The 20,449-nt window shown below is 44.9% G+C and overlaps 1 protein-coding gene across 4 annotated transcripts in view; it reads right to left on the reverse strand.

The window, feature by feature from the left end:
- Window positions 1–1,391: 1,391 nt before the first annotated feature.
- Window positions 1,392–20,449, reverse strand: part of slc12a7b (solute carrier family 12 member 7b) — a 65,199-nt gene continuing 46,141 nt past the window's right edge. For 2 of the 4 annotated variants that reach the window (XM_079181244.1, XM_079181246.1), the window contains exons 9-26: window positions 19,962–20,129; window positions 19,761–19,859; window positions 19,365–19,422; window positions 17,254–17,428; window positions 17,046–17,164; window positions 16,786–16,884; window positions 15,732–15,851; window positions 14,567–14,671; window positions 13,252–13,420; window positions 12,541–12,736; window positions 11,996–12,165; window positions 11,674–11,805; window positions 10,366–10,473; window positions 9,928–10,044; window positions 7,855–8,030; window positions 6,263–6,277; window positions 4,806–4,939; window positions 1,392–4,091 (exon numbers count right to left, since the gene is read on the reverse strand). In XM_079181244.1, coding sequence (XP_079037370.1) covers window positions 4,000–4,091; window positions 4,806–4,939; window positions 6,263–6,277; window positions 7,855–8,030; window positions 9,928–10,044; window positions 10,366–10,473; window positions 11,674–11,805; window positions 11,996–12,165; window positions 12,541–12,736; window positions 13,252–13,420; window positions 14,567–14,671; window positions 15,732–15,851; window positions 16,786–16,884; window positions 17,046–17,164; window positions 17,254–17,428; window positions 19,365–19,422; window positions 19,761–19,859; window positions 19,962–20,129 — 2,252 coding nt within the window. In that variant the 3' untranslated portion in view covers window positions 1,392–3,999. The remainder of the gene's footprint in view (window positions 4,092–4,805; window positions 4,940–6,262; window positions 6,278–7,854; window positions 8,031–9,927; window positions 10,045–10,365; window positions 10,474–11,673; window positions 11,806–11,995; window positions 12,166–12,540; window positions 12,737–13,251; window positions 13,421–14,566; window positions 14,672–15,731; window positions 15,852–16,785; window positions 16,885–17,045; window positions 17,165–17,253; window positions 17,429–19,364; window positions 19,423–19,760; window positions 19,860–19,961; window positions 20,130–20,449) is intronic. The other 2 variants (XM_079181247.1, XM_079181245.1) reach the window with 2 other exon arrangements.

Here is a 20,449-nt window from a genome sequence, read left to right on the forward strand (position 1 = left end):
GTCCCGTTAGTACGCACTAAGGCCAGCAGTCCCGTTAGTATGCCCTAAGGCCAGCAGTCCCGTTAGTACTCACTAAGGCCAGCAGTCCCGTTAGTACTCACTAAGGCCAGCAGTCCCGTTAGTACGCACGAAGGCCAGCAGTCCCGTTAGTACGCACTAAGGCCAGCAGTCCCGTTAGTACTCACTAAGGCCAGCAGTCCCGTTAGTACTCACTAAGGCCAGCAGTCCCGTTAGTACGCACTAAGGCCAGCAGTCCCGTTAGTACGCACTAAGGCCAGCAGCCCCGTTAGTACGCACTAAGGCCAGCAGTCCCGTTAGTACGCACTAAGGCCAGCAGTCCCGTTAGTACTCACTAAGGCCAGCAGTCCCGTTAGTACTCACTAAGGCCAGCAGTCCCGTTAGTATGCCCTAAGGCCAGCAGTCACGTTAGTACGCACTAAGGCCAGCAGTCCCGTTAGTACGCACTAAGGCCAGCAGTCCCGTTAGTACTCACTAAGGCCAGCAGTCCCGTTAGTACTCACTAAGGCCAGCAGTCCCGTTAGTACGCACGAAGGCCAGCAGTCCCGTTAGTACGCACTAAGGCCAGCAGTCCCGTTAGTATGCCCTAAGGCCAGCAGTCCCGTTAGTACTCACTAAGGCCAGCAGCCCCGTTAGTACGCACGAAGGCCAGCAGTCACGTTAGTACTCACTAAGGCCAGCAGTCCCGTTAGTACTCACTAAGGCCAGCAGCCCCGTTAGTACGCACGAAGGCCAGCAGTTACGTTAGTACTCACTAAGGCCAGCAGTCCCGTTAGTATGCCCTAAGGCCAGCAGTCCCGTTAGTACTCACTAAGGCCAGCAGTCCCGTTAGTACGCACTAAGGCCAGCAGTCCCGTTAGTACGCACGAAGGCCAGCAGTCCCGTTAGTACGCACTAAGGCCAGCAGTCCCGTTAGTACGCCCTAAGGCCAGCAGTCCCGTTAGTACTCACTAAGGCCAGCAGCCCCGTTAGTACGCACGAAGGCCAGCAGTCACGTTAGTACTCACTAAGGCCAGCAGTCCCGTTAGTACTCACTAAGGCCAGCAGCCCCGTTAGTACGCACGAAGGCCAGCAGTCCCGTTAGTACTCACTAAGGCCAGCAGTCCCGTTAGTATGCCCTAAGGCCAGCAGTCCCGTTAGTACTCACCAAGGCCAGCAGTCCAGTTAGTAGGCACGAAGGCCAGCAGTCCTGTTAGTACGCACCAAGGCCAGCAGCCCCGTTAGTACGCACCAAGGCTACGCTTAGTTGTAAACAGCATTGCTACAAAGGCCAGCAGCCCTGAATGCCACCATTGTTTCATGAATATCAAATCAGTGTGAGTGGTGTGTGTGTGACTAGAATAAGGACTCAGACAGGTTTTGCATTATTATTATCAGCACTTTTAATAATTACTCAGAGGCACAAATACAATTTACAGGGCTACATTCCTCTATCTGTGCGCCCACAAGTGACTTCCTGTTCCAGCACGCGAGGCCTGCTGGCTGACGACGGACAACAACGGGGCCGCATGTGAACACGCACACCCACAAAGACACACGCACACTATTCTGCTGATCCTCTCACATCGCACAGGCTTCTTTTTCTTTCTTTCATGAATACACATATGACATCAGTTATGAAAGAGATGTGGTTGAACATGTTTTTTATTATTTATTTTTCAGCCTCAGTGACACCTTGAGGTAGATAACATTCTCCAGTCACATCAAACATTAGAGCTGTGAAACGCACATCTGAAACAACTGGTTTTATGTATTTTGCGTGGTCTGTTCAGGGCTTCGTCTGCTTCATGTTTTCTTTACTCACAGCTGCTGCTCAGCTCAGTAACCAGATTAAAAAAACAAAACATCTTTTAATAATTTATCTTTAGGATTTCCAATGTTTCAAACTTCTTAACAACGAGACAATTTCAAGTGTTTAAATCTTTGGCGGCTAAAATGTAAAACTGAGCAAAAGGAAGCCGAACTATATTCGGCTTCATGAAGTGACAGCTCTTTATAGAGCGTTCACTGATACTTCCAGACCGGGGGGGCACTGTTTCCTGAGTCCTGTATGTTACGCTGCTTCTCTTATTGGTCGGAACAAAACACATTAAACTCGTCATCCTCTCTCTGCCTCCTTCCAGAAAAGAAGAAAAATGAACACTTAAAGTAACAGAAGATCAATTATAACGTAACAAACCCTACTGGAGAACTAAACAGTTACATCAAAAACTCAACAAAACTCAACAAAAACACGGAGGTTGCAGAACTCGTTTTTTCTCCGCGAAGACGTGCAGGAGAACACCGCTTTCTGCTTCACAAAATACTGCACAGCTAGTTTGAAGAGAGAAACTGTGGAAGTACACGAGACAAAGGGTTGAATGTGTTGGTCTTCTTCCCTCACACAAGAAACCCTCTGACATTGCAGCGTTCAGACAAGTTTAGAGGGTTTCAAATCGCCTAGCTGCATTTGCTCGATTATGAATTTGCACATTTGTATAAAGAATTCTAGCAAGAGTAAGCTAACATAACACAACATCATTGTGATTTTCATTTCTTTTCTTTTTTCGACATCGTCAATGTAAAAACCAGCTGTGGCCGTACAGTCATGCTCTCAGGTGTATCAGTGATACTTCCACAGTTTCTTCTATTCAGTCGTTTTGGCACTTTCTCTCCTACACATGCTCGTTACAATGAATCTACTCAGTCTGGGACTCAAAGTCTGGAGAGTTTGGTTTGGTAAATTATTATAAAAACAATGAAACTAGTATTAAACAGTACGGAATCACTGTCTGTCTGCATCCTTATCCCTTGAGCTCATTTATCGGCACCTCGCTCGTCTTAAGTCAGAAGAATGTGGTGTTGACCAGTAGGAAGTGTCACTGCAGGCCATAGAACCGGGTTGAGAGTGCGCAATGAAATAAGTGCTGAGGGGTGCGTAGTGCAAAGTCAACAGTGCTGTTACTACGGCGATATGGTGAGAGTTTGTGCTTTTTACGTTTTACACTTTGCTAAAGTCTGAGGGCAGATTTAACGTGAGCCAATCTGCTTTTTCATTAAGCTACAGCACGCTGTCAAACAGCCCTGGGATTTCAAAAAAAATCTCCCAACTGAGCTCTACTTCAGTCACCATAAATATGTATACATGTGCATTTCATATGTCATTCTATAAAGCCGACAAAAGGTCCTAGATATTGACTATGGCTGTTTTCCCTATTGAGTCAATAGTGTTCTTCGAGGGTCGGAGATGTCGAACAAGTTTTCAGTACCATATATCTGAAGCAGAAGGTGATCCAACATGTGGTGCACGTCCTCCCGGCTGGTCCTTCACTAAATCACTGACGGGGCGAACGACCACGGGACACTACGACTACAGACGCTGTTGGAGGGACGGCCTCTGAACTACAGGTGTGACCCTTGTTCTGTGAAGCCATTTTAAATGAGAACGCGGAGCACAAACAATGATGCAGAACATGCAGGGCACCAAAATGTATCTGATCCAGGATTAAACACATCCGGTCGACAAACCTCTCTAGAACTTGTCCTCCCTGGGCACGCCTCTCTCCGGTCCGGCGAAACGTCGCTGCACCTTCCCAGAGTGCAACACAAAAGGTTCACATCGTAACGGCACACACATTCACTCCCTTGCTTATCTTTATACAGCGAGCGCCAGGAACGTGACGACATCGACACAAGAGGGAAAGAACACCAAAATGTAACAGAACATAACGAGTTTTTTTTTTTCAGCGTTAAATGAACAATGTTAAAGTGTCTCTATGCTCTATCTTCCACATGCGGGGGGGGGGGGGACACACACACACTGTGGCTCGCTCCCTCAGCCAGTCCTTCGTCCTGGGGTCCTTCAAACAAACTGTCAATCACGAGTGGTCCCGCCTTCCAACAACACCCCCCTCCCCGACCCTTCATCAAAACCAAAATTAGGCTTCCTCCCCGAAAATGCCCGGCCGGGGTTGGGCGTGAAAGTTTGTTTTTGTGTTTTTTTTAAGAGTAGATGGTGATGACTTCGCGGCCGCCGCCTCGCACCAGGAGGACCCGGTTCAGACCCTCGAGGAGAACCTCCAGGAACTCCATGTCTGAGAGGACGGCGGTCAAGAAACAAAACACACGGTAGTAATTTAACCGGCAGTAACAACAATATATCATCATCTTTTACCTTAATATAGCAAACTGTTGCTTCACTACATGTGTCCAGCAGTAAGCGAGCAACATTAGCCTTCATTTGGAGTCGTGTTTATGTCTGATGAATACAAGTCCAGTATTCAATCTCTTTTAGCTCTGGTTTTGGTCTCCACCAACTCCTAATGGAAATATCGGACTCTTAATGACCCAGTAAGCAGGGCTCAACAGTGAGGATTGCCCACCCCAGGGCAAGTCAAATGCCACGTCGGGCTAGTAGATCTAGCAACTCACTAACCCGATCGAGCATCTGGTAAACATTTCGTTCTCTCCGGAGCTGATGTAGGAAGTAGCTGAGGAATGAGCCATCTCACTTCCTTCTCACCTCTGTTGAGAGTTACAAATGCTAAGTACCGGTCGGGGAACTTGCGAGGAAAAACGGCAGCAGTTTACGACAAAAGTTTATGAGCAGAAGCAAAAGCGAGTTTAGTCGGCTGGCGTTAAAAGATGTGGGCTAAACTCCAGATTAATTTACGTCAATAGAGACGAAACATGACAATTAACGTTGGTCTTTGTTGTCATTTGATAAGCGCTGTTAAATAAAACAACTTGTAGAGGGGCAAGTATAAGCTGTGTTATAAAAGCTCAGGTTATAGCTGCTTCAAGGATACAGTTCTCGTCTCCTCCTCGGTTCCTGGGCGGTCCGGGCATGTTCAGCAGAACCAGTTGAGCTCCCTGCGACTTGTTGACCACCACCTCGTTCAGCTTGACAGCCGTGTGCATCCGACGGACATTTGACTGGTTCCTGGTTTGACAAGAAGGTCACAGTGAGAAAGGACAGAAAAAACCAAACCCTAAATGATCATCAAATGTGAAACTAGACTTTTAGCTTTATGCTGGCATCAAACTACAATAGGCCTTTTTCAGAGCATATAAGCAGAATGCTATTTGAGTATTTTTGTGTGTTCACACCAGAAAAGTGAAAAGTGAAACTGAAGCAGCTAAATGGAACACAGCCATGATTCGTTTTATTATATACACCTACTGCGACATGTCAACATGTCCTCCGTGAGAAAGGCCTATGGCGGCAATATGGCTGCCCTCCTGAGTAAATCCTCCTCATGGTTTGAGTCAGCTAAGCTCATGTCTTCCTCTTGAAATGAATAAAACCTGTATTTACAGCACAGCTGGAAAAAGCTGGTATTTTCTTTTATACATCACTAATACACTGTGTACTTCAAGAGAAAACATCAGCATAGCACATTATCATCTATGTTAATAAATGATACATGTGATATATTTTAACACTTGATCAGGGTGCGTTTTAATTGAAGCGTTCTGTATTTTAGACTCAGACACAAATGATAAAATCAAGGCATGGTTAAGGGACTGAAACAGATTGAATTCCAAATAAAGAGGCAGCATTTTCAGACAAAAGGGACATGCAGCATCGCACCTGAAGTCCAAGGGGTGTGTATTATTGTTTAGTGTGTCATAGTATAGCATTGGACTGTAAATGCTGTAGTCTTTCAAACAGACTGAATCCTGTTTATAATCCTGTTAACACTGTCAAAAACAGCATCTCTTTAAATGTTGCCTCTTTATCTTCACCTCAACAATGTTAGATCAAAAGCAATGAAAGCACAAGACGTCGACAGCCTCAAGCCATTCAACACTAACAAGACAAGCTCACAACATTCTGCTTTCCATTCTACTGAAGAGGAAAACATTTACATTTTCATGTCAACACCAAATGTACATTTTTGTAAAATTTTGTATCACTTTGAAAAAAGTAAATGGAAAGCAAAAAGTTGCTCATGCATACAAACAATGCCTTCAATAGAACATGCAAATTAAATCAATGGAGGCTTTTCTGCCAACAATGTTTGAACAGGAAGCCCATGCTTATTAGAGCACACAAACAAGGACGCAGACACACACACACACACACACACACACACACACACACACACACACACACACACACACACACACACACACACACACACACACACACACACACACACACACACACACACACACGAGCTGGAGAACACTGAACAAAAAGCCACAGTCACCACAGCAGCAGCACACACAGACGGCCTAGAGCAAAAAGAAGGCGACTTACAGACTCTCCCACTCTCTAGAAGGAGGAAAATGGGACAGAACAACAGAAATAGGCTTAGATGCTTCCTACATCAGCTCTCTCCACCACAGCGCATGCTTCCAACTGTCCCAAACGGCTCGTAGTGTCCTCCAAAAGGGGACGCCTGTGGTGAGGCTTGGTGAAAAAGTAGCCTCCATTTCTTCATGTCCTGTGTGACTCAGTTGAATGACAGAACTTTATAAGCCAATGTGAGTGGACCGGGACACACCAGATGAAGTCCACACACCGATAGTGTGGACCACAGACTGTGTATGAAGAAGGACGACATGACGGCTTCCCCCGAACGTGAAGCCCCAACATCTCGGTCGCACCCTGGTGGTTGGCTGCAGTATAGCTTATAAACTCATTTTTTCTGAGATGTTTAGTTTAAATTAGGTATTTGATGCTATAAAAAGGGGGTTGGGCGTCATGGCTGAAAGCTGCTCTGAGTGAAGTAGCCGGGCAGTCGGAGGCTCAGGAATTATACGTAGAGAAGAAGTGTTGAGAGGAGACGTAGCTTTAACTTTCCACAACAGTGATTGTCTGTTTGAAACATTAACATCTGTACATAAAGATCATTATAGGAACGTCTGTTTATAAAGCTCCTAAAATACAGACTTTGGTCTGACTTTGCTAACTCAGCAACATTTCCACTGACACTAAGGTTAGCAAGCGCTGTCTGACCTTCGTGTGTTCATATCAGTGTCAGCAGACAGATAACGTTTCCCCAAACACCAATCGTCTGTGAAATAAAACGTTCATCGTGAATGTTTTCAAAGAGATATTATGGAGCCACCGTGGTGCTAATGTCAGTCAAGTACAGCAGCTAGGTGGCTAATGCTAACTCGCTGCGGGCGTGCTCATGCCTGGTGATTGGTGTATGGGCGGGACCTCGCAACCGTGGCTCCACCCCCCCGATCGCTACTGAGGCTCCTAATGACGTCACCGATGCAAGATGGCTGCGCCCCGTAATCCCGGGATATTCACGGCTTCCTTTTTGTGCAGTGGGAGGAAGCGGCAGAAATGTGGTCCATCTCCATACACAGTCTATGGTATGGACAGTATGGGATGAGAGGGTGTTAGTTCAAACAGCAACAAGGTGTGCATGTGATCTGCGTGGTCTGGCCATGCACGAGGACCGAAATGGCTGGAAGTGTACGCGCACACCAAATACAGCCCGAATACACACGCCATGCAGAAGGTCGTCCCATTTCACCCTGTCAGGCTCATTACTACTAGTACTACTAGTACTACCACTACTACAACATCTACACACGCTGTCCTCCTGCAGGAGGCTTTGGCACCATCCTGAACTATTGGCAGTACTCTATGTGTTGTGGTTTACTCTTCAGGCCCTTCAAATACTTCATATGTTTCAAATCCTGCTCAAAATGGTGCAAATGTCTCTCACATGGCCCATGTCACCACATCGTGTTCCACCTTCACAGTATTTGTCAGCAGCATATACAGAAGCTTCCTTAAAGCTACTTAAAATCCACTTTCCCTCCTTTTTTAGTTCCCGAGCTACAAATGCACAGACATTCGTCTGGTGTTCAAACAGAACGTGTACTTACGGTTTCATGTTGAACAGGTCGCGCACGGCCACGTTGGCGTTGCACTCGCGGTTGCGGTTGCGCTCCATGAAGAGCTTGTCCTTGGTCCAGGTCATGTGAACCCGGTCGGTCCCGGCCTCGGCCTTGTCGTTTAGCGCGGCGTGAGACGCCGTGTTTCTGTCGTGGATGAGCTGGGCCTGGAGCGGAGGGAGAGGGGAGGATGAGGAAATGGAGCGTCAAGCGGGACATACTCCAGTGGAGGGACGAGATTAAACACGAGGAATTAAAGAAAAAAACGAGAAGATGACAGGGAGGAGGCCTAAGAGAATCCGAGAAAGACAAAGGAACTGATGGAGGGAAGTAGAAGATGAAAATAGAGATAAATAAATGATGAGATTGGCCAGAGAGAAAGCAAACCGGGACCAAGCAACAACTTTCCTTCAACAAGTTGATCGAATCTTGTAGAGGGAATAATAATACAAACCTGTTACAACACACATGGACCATAATATACACACTGGGCGACACGGACTGAAGGTCCCGGCAAGGGTTGAAACACAACATTCAAGAGTGACTGACAGGAACAGAGCAGTGGTGGTGAAAAACATCCAGACTAGGAAGGTAAAGTACGACGTTATCCGAGCCTTAAATTCAGATACAGACCTTCTAAAGACTATTACACATTACTGAAAGTATGAACCCTAACACAGCCTATCGTGCAGGGAGAAGACAGCACAGCAGAGCGGGATTAACTACATTATTATTAGAATTTGAAAACAACTCTAATCGGTTCTGCTCTTAATGTCAGCAGTTATATAACCTCAGCCGATGACAATACATGGCGGGGTTATTATTATCTGCCATCATAAAGAAATGGATTATGGCCACTGTGCTCCTTGGTACCAGTTCATGTAATATCATGTTTGATAAAACATGTTTTTGAGGCGTCATTTTGCTGAAAAGACATGCAGATGGGAGGCTGTGTGGTACACAACATGCACATTCTTTTTTTTAGGAAGGATGCGGCTTCAGTTTCGGGAAACCTGCTATGTCAGTGTTACAGGTGTGAGGGGGGCCGGAGGGGTGGGAGATGACTGGGATTAAGCTAAAATGAAAAAATAAAAAAAGAGAGCACAGTATTGTCAAGTCAGAATGATAAGTATTAATCACTGCTGGTCTACAGCCTGGAGAGCAGCCCTGTGAGGTTGTAATGCTCAATAATAATACAACACTATGTTGAGGTTTCTGAGACAATACTGTCCACTCGTTCAACTCACGCTGGTTGAGGAGGTGGGGATGAGGTGGGATTATGGGGGGGGGGGGGGGGTCAGGCGGCAGTTTCAAGGTGCAACAGGCTGGTGTTCACAAAGCAGCTCTTGGTGACTATACAGTTAGAGGCGCTACTGTCGGGGCAGAGTCTGGACTTTAATTGTCAGACGTACAAGGTGGACGCTATCTGTAGTCGTGAACCAGCTTCTCTTTCTCTATTCGTAAGCTTGTTTTGTCAGCGACCTTATGGCACTTTTCAGATTTGTAGTCCTGGGTCTACTGGGACGTCACACTGGTCGCTTTCTACACGGACCAACTGGTTTTGGCCCAACTGGAGCCGCACTGGAGCAGCTTAAGCTGTGATGTAACCTGGTAACTCATCATCTAAGTACCCTGAGCTGATGCTATGGATAAGACTACAGTTGGCCGAAAAAGCACAATGGATTATCCAGAGAGCAAAACATGTTCCTCTACTTCTAGTTCCACACAACTCACTGATTAGCATCACTACTCTGAGTTACACTTCTGATTTCAAAGGCCAGTCTTTATATAATTCAAGAACTGCACCCACAGTTAGACTGCAAATGCATTTCCTATGGCACACAGCTGTATTACTACTCCTCCATCCTCCAATAATATTGTATACTCATCATACTAGAGTGTATGGGGGTTAAATTTGAGTCCAGATTTTAAAACCATGATGGTGATAAAAGTAATTAGAGCCGTCAAAGGACAAGCGATGACTGCAGCCAAAGATCCAGCTTTGTGAAGACGAGGTTTGTGCGTCTAACAGCGAGGGACAAGCGGGTTGACAACATCGGCTACCTCGTCCTCCTGAGTTTCCTCCGCTGTGGAGGGCGGCCGGCTGCGGTTCGTGCTCGGGGCGGCGCCCTGGTTCTTCCTCCGGATCGAGTTACGCGACTCGTCGGTGATACTCTGAATCTGAGCGGCGCGGCGCGGAGAGGTGATGGCAGGTGAACAAGGAGAGGGGGCCAATTGTCATGTAACGCAGTGGTAGGCCAGATTTACTACTATTTACTAACACTGTTTGGATTCAACTATGTAGTTATTTATGGAAATGACATACTGTAGAGTCTGACCTGTATGCGATTACTTCACTTGTAAACAACATTCAGTAACAATGAAGGCCATCTTCTTGAAGATGTTCCTGATCTAATGTTATGAGTATCTAATTTAATTTGTTTGTGTTGAACGACGAAGTGACCGTGAGTGCAGGCTTGTGTTCCGGTAGACGTGCGTTACCTCTCTCTCCCTCTCAGTCCTGGAGAGTTGCATCTGTTTCAGCATCTGAGACCTCTGCTCCATCACCAGCGTCTTCTCGTAGGTGAAGGCCGAGATGTCGTTATCGTGCTGCGCAGGAGAGGACAGAAACAAAGTCATAAATTATGATCTGGAGAGGACTTTTCAAGTCTACGCGCACACACACGCACACAAGAGGAGAGGAGACGCTGAGCGCAGACAGAGGCGCGTGTTCACCGTCTACGCGAGGTGTACAAACAGCACTCGAGGACTCATCATGACACATTTTGTTAAAGTAAAAACGTGTGGGGGGGGAGAGTGTCTGACAGAAGATGTTGTGATTTCCTTAACATAAAGAAACATATTTTCCTACAGCTTGGCAACCAAACTTAAGACTAAAGATTTTGAAATAAACATAATTTTACTGATTCATTATGGGAGAGGTTTGTCTACAGTACCTCCAGATTTTATTCTAATGATAGATGTCTTGCAAACCAAGAAATGACAACATGTGTTTCTTTACAAAGCATTCAAGGATGAAACCTCCTGACTCTTTCAGAGTACAAAATGTCCCCATTAAGAGTACAAATGAGGTTCTAGCACGATTGTGCATTTTATTTTAAATATGAGCTTTAAAATGTAGCATTCTGGTGTACAGAAGAAAATTAAGTGACAATATTTACTTTAATTATTCAGTGATTAATCAGTATTTCAGCTCTAGTTGAACAGCTGGCTAGTTAGCTTTTTTAAAAAATGTTTATCAATATTATTATTAACCTTTATTTAGACAAATCCACCGAGGTCTCATTTTCAAAAGTTTTAGTCCTATTAAAACACAGATTGAGTAGTGAGAACCATCGCCTGTACAAATAAAGTGATTCGTTGTCATTGAACCCTGTTACTGTTGGCTTCATATTAACTTCCACTGTTACTGTACAGCTGATAGGATTGTGGCCAATCTTCTATTTACAATTAATATGCATTCAATCCAGTTCAATTATTTAAATGAAAATGATAATCTACTCTGGCTAAGGTAGCTTATCAAGAGTAAAATAATAGCTGTGATCTATACACACCTCTGCATTAGCAACCCGCTGAAATGAAGGTACAGGCACCTTAACACAGTATCTGGGCCTCATCATCGTGGTCATGAAAGTTATTATCACCACGAAATCGCCTCATTCTACTTTGAGTTAAAACAAACAACCTGCAACCAGACCCGCCGGTGTTCCACTGCGTTCCAGTGTAGTGATGCATCATTGCCTTTGCAAGATGCAATGCAGTGTGCTATTCTATCATGCAAAGTCTCACCATCTCCACCACTTCCACTTCTGCATTAAGTCGCAGGTGGTAGAGGAACATCTGGAGATCCTTCTTCATCTGGATGCTGTTGTCGTCCAGCTGGGCCACGGTGAAGATGCGCATCTTACACTTTCTCCACACCTGGATAACCGAAAGACATCGTTGTTATGGAAAGAGGCATAAGGGGAAAAGCGAGACCGTCAGTCAGAGGGGAGATGGATGGATTAGTGAGACAAAGCAGCACTGAGGGGAGTGGGAGGAGGGTGTTGAAGAAAAACACATGAAACAATGACTTGTGGGCATTGAGGGTATCTCAGAGATATGCACCGACCTTGTGCTGTCGCAGCAGGAAGGGCAGCAACATCAGCATGCCTCCATCGTGAACCACCCACCACACGTCGATGGTGCCCTCCCCCAAGCGGTCCAGGTTGGTGGGGAAGCTGTCCACATTCTTAGCCACGAGCAAGGCATGATGAGCGGCTGTGGACTCCCGCACCGTCTCTGGATGGACAGAGAAAAAGAGAGAGTGTCTTTTCCACCGCATGGTACGGATCGGCTTAACTCACTCTTTTTTGGGTTTCCCTTGTCAAAAGTTGTGGATACTACCTGGTACTTATCTTGGTATCACCTCCATCGAGGGCCCGAGCTAGTAACCGATACTAGAAGGTGGAGTTAAAACACTGCAGACCACTTATTGGACTGCATAAGCGGCTGTGCAAATATGCAATATCAGATGTATTATAATTACTTTCCATGCATTTTTTTATTAACTTGGATGGAATTTTCTGTAGTTGTCCACAATACTCATCGGATTACTGCGTTTCTCTACCTACACATGTACTCCAATGTATTTTTCAACAGTCTCCCGCTCAGTACCTATGAAATTCTTCCATGACTGCGGGTCGTTGGCCTGCCTCCAGGTGCCGGGCCAGGCCATGAGGACCGTGTTGTGCTTCATGCCTCCCAGCCCCGCGGACTGGATGAGGTGGGAGACGCCGTCTCGGAGGTTTGAAGACACCACGACGTGGCAGAAACCCTTTGTTCGCTCTTCTGACATGGCGGACTTGATGTTCTGGACAGAGAAAGACGATTACCATTCAGCACTCTCGTTAGTATCCATTCAGGACTAGTCATAGTGACAATGCCCATGAATACAGCAGTCTGTGTAATTTGGAATTTCAGCTTCTGCACAAGATGTTTTTGCAGGAAAAGTATTCTACTGATGCTTTTGAGGAAATGGTCGAATGAGGTTGAAAAACGAAATCTAATCAAACAACCTACTTAGTTTGGCCAGTAGATGGCAGAGTTCACCTGCAGTCAGAGTGTAAAATGCTTCCTGTTAAAATCCTGACTGACACAACAGATGTGTTCGTGGACTGTGGAACAATTGTAAACACAAACCAAAAGGAAACATACCATTTTGTTGATTTGGACTGTAACTCTTAGCAATTCTGAGCAGATACTAAAAAAAGTATTCAACACAGTTGGTGTTTTATCAGAGTGCAGATTAAATATCAACATACTTGTGCCTGCATTTGTGTTTTGCATGTATGTCTATGCATGCTGGTGTACACATCACCAACATACCTGCTCAGCCTTCCTGGCCTCTGTGTCTTTGGTGAGATAGGTCCCCTCTAGAACGTTCCCCACTATGGTGAGGCCTTTCCCTGCCTTCATCTGAGTGGTGAGGGACAGCAGGCGGGGGTGTTTGACTCCTTGATCCGAGTCAAGATTCAGGAGCACCAGCAACTGAGGCCTGGAGACACAGAGAGAGAGAGAGCGAGAGCGAGAGCGTGAGAGAGAGAGAGAGAGAGAGAGAGAGAGAGAGAGAGAGAGAGAGAGAGAGAGAGAGAGAGAGAGAGAGAGAGAGAGAGAGAGAGAGAGAGAGAAGGGAAGTCAGATTTATCTGTCACAGTTCACAAGAGTGGCAACTGTTATTTTCAATGAGCACCAACTGTATCATTGGAAAAATCACATCAATCCACACTGAGTGTGCCAAGAAAGTAGATGAAACTGGTTTGGTGTTTTGGACAGGCAGTCCGCAAGGTCAGCCAGTGTGGTCCTCAGTACAGTATAAAGACTCATCAACCTCTGTCAGATTAGGACCAAGAGATTACTCAAATTCACCCTCTGTGTCTATTCCTGCCTCTCTTTTGTCCACAGCAACGGTGACAGGTGGCACTGTGTTTACTGTGACCACACACACACACACACCCACATCCCTGTACTCCTGTCTTTGTGAGGACCCTCGTTGACATAATGCATTCCCAGGGCCCTCAATTTAACCATCACAACTAAATGTCTCCCAACCCTTATCCTAACAACAATCTCAGAACCAATCGGCTATTGATCTAATGATGATATAGCCTCTGGGGATAACGAACAATATTTCTGGGGTAACGGTGTAGCCAGCAGATACCCAGGTCAAGACTTCTTCCTCTTTGCGCCGGTTATTATTTGCAGTCTGATTAAGCATTTAAGATGCCATAATGGAGTTTGAGTTGAGAGATGGCGTGTACGACCGGTAGGTAGTTCACAAGCCATTTTAAAACAATGAAAAGCGAAATCATTGTCAGACATTAGCTGGCGAGTTCCCAGTTTGCAATTCGGCCAATGCGTTCCGCCACGTTTGCTCTCCACACGAACTGCATTCAACCAGCGCCTGCTCAAACCAAATGTGTCTCCTGGGGCTGCAAACGGAAACCAGAACGCTTCTGATAGCAAAATCTCCTCACTACGTAGCAAAGACACACACACACACACACACACACACACACACACACACACACACACACACACACACACACACACACACACACACACACACACACACACACACACACACACACACACACACACACACACACACACACACACACACACACACACACACACACAGTACCTCCAGTTCTTAGTGTGCGGTGGAGCCTCCTCGAGGCGGATGAGGGCGTAGCGGGCTGCATTGAGCGACAGGCCACGGATGCCGTCTCCCCACTCCTTCTCTGCCCTGCAGCCAACAAATGATTCACCATGAATTACTGACATGCACAAGAAGCAACACAATAACAACACACACAGATTGTTAAAAACCAAAGCCAGTGGATGTATTTCAACAGTATTACACTGTTTTCACACCTGCTGGTTTAAATGAAGCTCAAGCGCAAGTTCAGTCAGGAAGACACTCACTCGTAATCTCTGTCTCTCTTCTCCTTGTAATTACTCTATCAGCTGATTGTGGGCGTGCACTTTTAAGTAATCAACCAGATTCTGCACACAGCTTCCTTAAGCCAATCATATCGTTGCTGTCAAACTTTAAATAGTATTCTCTCTGCTGCTGTCAGTTGTCATTTCAGCGTTAAGCAGACGCGACCCTCCTCCACCCCAGTCACCTCCAATCAGCATCACAGTAATGCTCCTGATTCTCCTGATCTCCTGATACTCCTGATCATCAGATTGCCGCAACTCTCTTCACCACCACCACCACCAGTGTCTGGACTCCAGGGGGATTAGGCCTGTTGGACCTCAGTACCCCTACCCTCGGTGATAGTACTTCAGGATGGAGTCCAATCGCCAAAGACTTTGCACTTTTTATATTTGATGCAAATCATTGTTAAACTATAAAACAAGTCTCTCCTGATTGAAATGGTGTCTTGTGTGTTTTGCTGATTTAGTCGAGTTCCTTTGGCTCTGTGAGAACATTTTCTGTTTCAACATACATCAAGCACCTTTGTGTTGAGCTCAGTAGCTACATTTGGTGTCATCCAAGAGGCCTTTTTTTATTTCTCTCTTATTCTGGAGGATCACACTGTTCTCACGAGCTGAGAACAACTGTAGAACACTTGGCTCATTTTGTAATGAGGTGGATGATCCTAAATGCGGGAATCTGTGTTTTCCCCTCCACAGTAGCTCAGGTAAATCCTGCATTTAAAGCAGTATTTCGTGCCTGTTAAAAGTGTAGGTATAGCAATAAATATCAAGATGTCTGATCACATACATGTATCTTGATGTCATATTTTCCTTTTTACTGTAGAACTATGAAAAAACATTGCATACACAGTCATTCTTACCCTCTGTATTCGATGTATTTGTAGATGATGGTAGCGATGGCCATGGCCACAATAGCATAATACCAGGAGCAGATGAACATGAGAGCAAGACACAAGCTCATTCCCAGGAAGGAGAGAGCCCTGCAGGAGCAAACACACACTTTTTAACTCCAGTAACTACATTTACAGAAAAAGGAAACCAGTTCAGAACGGACAGCTAGGGTTGTCCTGTATTGCTGAACTGATCTCCCTTCAGGCCATCATCACACAAACCCCACTGAACAAACTTCATGAGGAAAGACTCATCTCAGCAGCAGGTCGTTGACAGGTTAAACACACATTATGCCATTTTCTGCCACGAGGTTGTAGTCACTTTCTACTGGTTAGGTTTCCTTCAGTGTTTATCATTAAGGAGGTTTTTACAGCAGAGGTCTCCTCCTCACCAGAAACAAAGGGACACGGAGATTAAAACTGATAAAAACACAAAAATGAAGCAGTTTCACATTTTAAATCGGTGGTTCTCCAACGCTGTTAGGCAGACAAAGGACGTCCTGGAGGGCCTGCGAGGAGAGCTGGAGCTAACGTTGGCTTAGCTTGTTTCACTGATAACTTAAGATCCAGAAATCTGATTACTCAAATCCTTCATCTGGTTGAAATATACAGTTAAAAAGTCCAAGATCTAAAACGTTCAATTTATAACTTCTGGCAGACAACCCTGATTTGACGAATGAGCAAAGAAGCTTTGGCGACCAAATTAAACAAAAGGTTACCTTAATTAAAATGACAGATTTCTCTGGGTTTGAAAATTGTTGGAAACATTTGGGATAATAAAGGACATAATTCATAAAAATAAATGACATAGGTCTCATTGTTTTTAGACATAATGTTAAAAATGCTAAAAAAGCCTGACAGATTGTTAAAATGCAGTGTTATAAGCCTCAGATGAACCTCAGTGACTCTTAATAAATGATTAAAAGTTTGAATAATAATTTCATAACAATATCCTCTTTCGCTGTGAGAGAGTCAATGTAGAGAGTGACCAATATACTGCAAGACTGAGTGATTCATCACCCACCAGTGGTAGTATTTGAAGCGTGGTCTCCAGTTGGGCGTCCGCAGCAGGGTCTGAAGTGCACAGGCCAGGTTGACAAACAAGTAGCACATGAGGAAAAACCTGTGGGAGGAAGACATTCTCTCATCATCTAAATCTCCACTTTATGAGCCACTGTAAGTGGCTTCAAGAAGTCAAATACTTGAGGGATCATGGACTTTTCTCTGCTGATCTGGTTTAATGGAAAGAGAGGATGTAATATGACTATGCAAACAGATACTGACATGGAGAGGATTGGAGCCACGGCGTCCAGGGAGGCGATGAGGATACCGATCTCACAGATCCCAGCAGTCAACAGCAGAGCCCAGGTGGGTTCTCCGTTAGCTTTCCCATGACCGAACACCTAAAAACACACACAGTCACGTATGACATTAAAGCACATGAGGCTGAGGACAGGTCGGACTGTATTTGTGTTGACTGTGTGCGTCTGACCTGCAGGAAAGGTACGATGCCGTCTCGGGCGATAGCCTGCAGCAGGCGGGGGGCGCCGGTCAAACTTTGCAGCCCTGCCCCGCAGCAGGAAAAGAACGAGCCAATCACAATAACCCAGGGAGAGGGCCATGATAGCGTGCCTATCACGAGGTTCCCCTTCACTGCGTCGCCAAATCTGCAATGCAAAAACAATCATTTACACTAATTGATGTCTGTATTCAGCCATATATCATGTAGGTATGTTACTGTTGGGGAAAATCTAAATGACTAATTATAAGGTGTGCTTTAAAAAGCTTGGTGTCCTTATGTGTCCTTGTTGTGTGAACTACCTCACCACAGTTGTTTAGTCTATGCGAAAGAACACTCAGCAGCATGTCCTGGATTGAAATGCTAATAAGGACTGTGGGAGCGTTAAGATGGGTACAGAGCTATGTTATGAGAACTTAGCCTCCTGACTATGAGAATGTGACCTTTGTGCCAGAACAAATGCTCAGGTAAAGTTGCAGACATCTACTTGGACTACATGGCGTGGACGCCATTTTGTGTGTGTGTTATGCTTTCGTGACGTATTGCCTGTGACACTGTATTGTTTACTTGGTATAAATATCCGAGGCTCAGAGTCAGACCTCTGAGCAGCCTTGATCCATGTATACTGTATTTGAATCAACTCTGTCTCCTTCTTGCAAGAATAAATGGCCAATTGATTAATGATTTTCCAGCGGTCTTGCGTGAATTTTTCTAACAGTTACCAGCATTTCAAATAGTTCATTTCAATAACTTTACATCTTTAAATCTCAGTAGCAAGTATTATGGGTGCATCTGTGCATCCACAAGAGCATGTTTCACATCACTAAAAATGTAATGTTTTACAACACATGAAATATACATTTCAAATCAATGAATGCCTTGGTGTTAAAACATGTGGACCATGCTGTATGTAAACAAATAAAAAACGTACCACTCATGACTGATCAAGATGAGTTAATTAGGCAAAAAACACTTTGCATAAATAATATTTTCAAATAGCCACAAAAAGACCTTTTGTGTCGTGGAGAACTATGAAACTTGTGTTTTGCATGTTTTCTGTCTTCAACGGATAAAGCTGGTGTTTTTGTCATTGTCATCAAATCCCTTAAAAAGACCGAAAGCAACCATGCGTTAGTCCATCTGTCAAAACTTTACAAGGTACCCAGCCAGTCTGTGTAGTGAAGTGGAGCTTCTAAAGAGGACTAAGACACGTCTGGGATTTGAACGGAACACTTTACTTCTCTCTGCAGTATAACAACTGTTCAGGTGAACAGAACTCGACATGTTCATTTTCCCACACTATCATTTCTCGTCATTAGCGTCAAGAAGCCACGTATCATTCCACTTCCTGGCTTCAAAGTAAAAGCACTTCCTGTTTTTATACAATCATAGTCAAAGTAAATCACATCAATTAAACAATTTACAACAGTCTGAGGTTCTCATCACAAAACCTGTTCACCCCACTTTCATTTTTAAAAGAGGCTGAATAAAATCCTGACACACCTTGGAACTACTATCCTAAGCAAACAATAACCAAACAAGAGGAAATCGTGCATTTGTTGGGGACTACTTTCAGCCGCAGATTTAGTGCGACCTCTGGCAGCAGGACAGGTAATCAGGGATTAAAGAGTGACTTGGGTTTTATTTCCAACTTGGAGCCTATATTCACATGTTTTAGTGTCAGTGTGACTAATGTGGACAACTAGTTTTGAAACTGGTAGCTGCTAAACGGGTTGCAATGTAATCCGCACCGATAATGAATTCAAAATAAACCACAGCGTATGTGTTCATGGTAAATAAGGAAGATGTCAGCCAATGCAACAATGGAGCTCTATTAACAGAGTCAAATTACTTCAAAGGTTCAACAGTACTTCTCAGGACTCGGGATAAAAATGTGTTTGCGATGGTACAGTGGTCCTTTCACATCACATGATCACAAAATATTTGCGAGGAAAACATAAAATCTGAGCCTCTAATGATGAGGGAACTTAATCGTATCCATCTGCCCTCAAGATACTAAAAGAGAAGAGGGGGAACAAAACCGAAGTGATAGAATGTGTACCACTTTATACTTATTCTCTTACTTGTCTCGAAGCAGAACTCCCTCAATGCAGGCACCGAACAGAACCACGCAGGTGACGTCTGGAAAGCACTGTTCAGGAGAGTATATTCACCCCGTGGGCAGTCTTTTCCCTTTCCTGTTGCTCTAAAGCTAAAGTTATCCACACTACCCATAATCCTACAGGTGGTACCTGCTCTGTTGTATTAGGCCTTTGGCAGGCTTTGATTCTTGTTCCAATGGCTCCCCTGCCAACAACCTAGAAACCTGGCAGCTATTTCTGGCAAGTTGTGATTCTCAAGCTCCATACTGAGCAATTTAAGGTCCAGCTGATTAAGCTGGACGAACATTGTTAAACTTACAGTTGTAGCCATGTGACAAGACTTTCTGATATTATCCTCACAAAAAGGTTAAAGGATACAGATGAAGGAGGTGGTGGCGATAGCTAAGATGGTCCCGATGGGGATGGACTTCTGGGCATCCCGCAAGTCACCTGACCGGTTTGAACCAGCCATGATACCTGAAGGTGGAGAGGGGAGGGTCACGACAGGAAATCTTTAGAAAATAAACAAATTTGATCAGTTTCGACTATACTGAGTGTGTGGGTGTGTCACAGTCTCACCAGTGACGGACGGGAAGTAGATGCCAACCATCAGCGTGAAGAAGGTGGTGATATCGTTGATGACATAGGGCAGGTACTTGTCCTGGGCAGAGGCAACTCCCCCCACTGACGGCAGCTTCGGGTCATCTACCAACTTACCCAGAGGGCCATACACTGACCACATGTTTTCTACAAGAAACAAGAGGCCGCGGTCAAGCAACTGGTCGTAGATAAAAAAAAGCAGACTATGGTCATGCTTGTGGCATTATAGCCTTAATACAGTGTGTTAAAACTATTCCACTCTTTGGCTGACCTAACCAGAGGAATAGAGCAGAATCAAACATGTCACTAACACCAGGGCTGTACCGAATGTCTTCTCTTTTTGTCTGTCGTCATATTTCGTGAGATAAAAACATGCTGTGAATTTCTGAAATGACTGCATCTATCTTTTCCTTTAATAAACATTGACTTTTGGTGATAACATCAGATCAAGCATTTATCTGATATCA

Source organism: Pholis gunnellus (genome assembly GCF_910591455.1).
Source record: "Pholis gunnellus genome assembly, chromosome: 20".
NCBI classification, from domain to species: domain Eukaryota; kingdom Metazoa; phylum Chordata; class Actinopteri; order Perciformes; family Pholidae; genus Pholis; species Pholis gunnellus.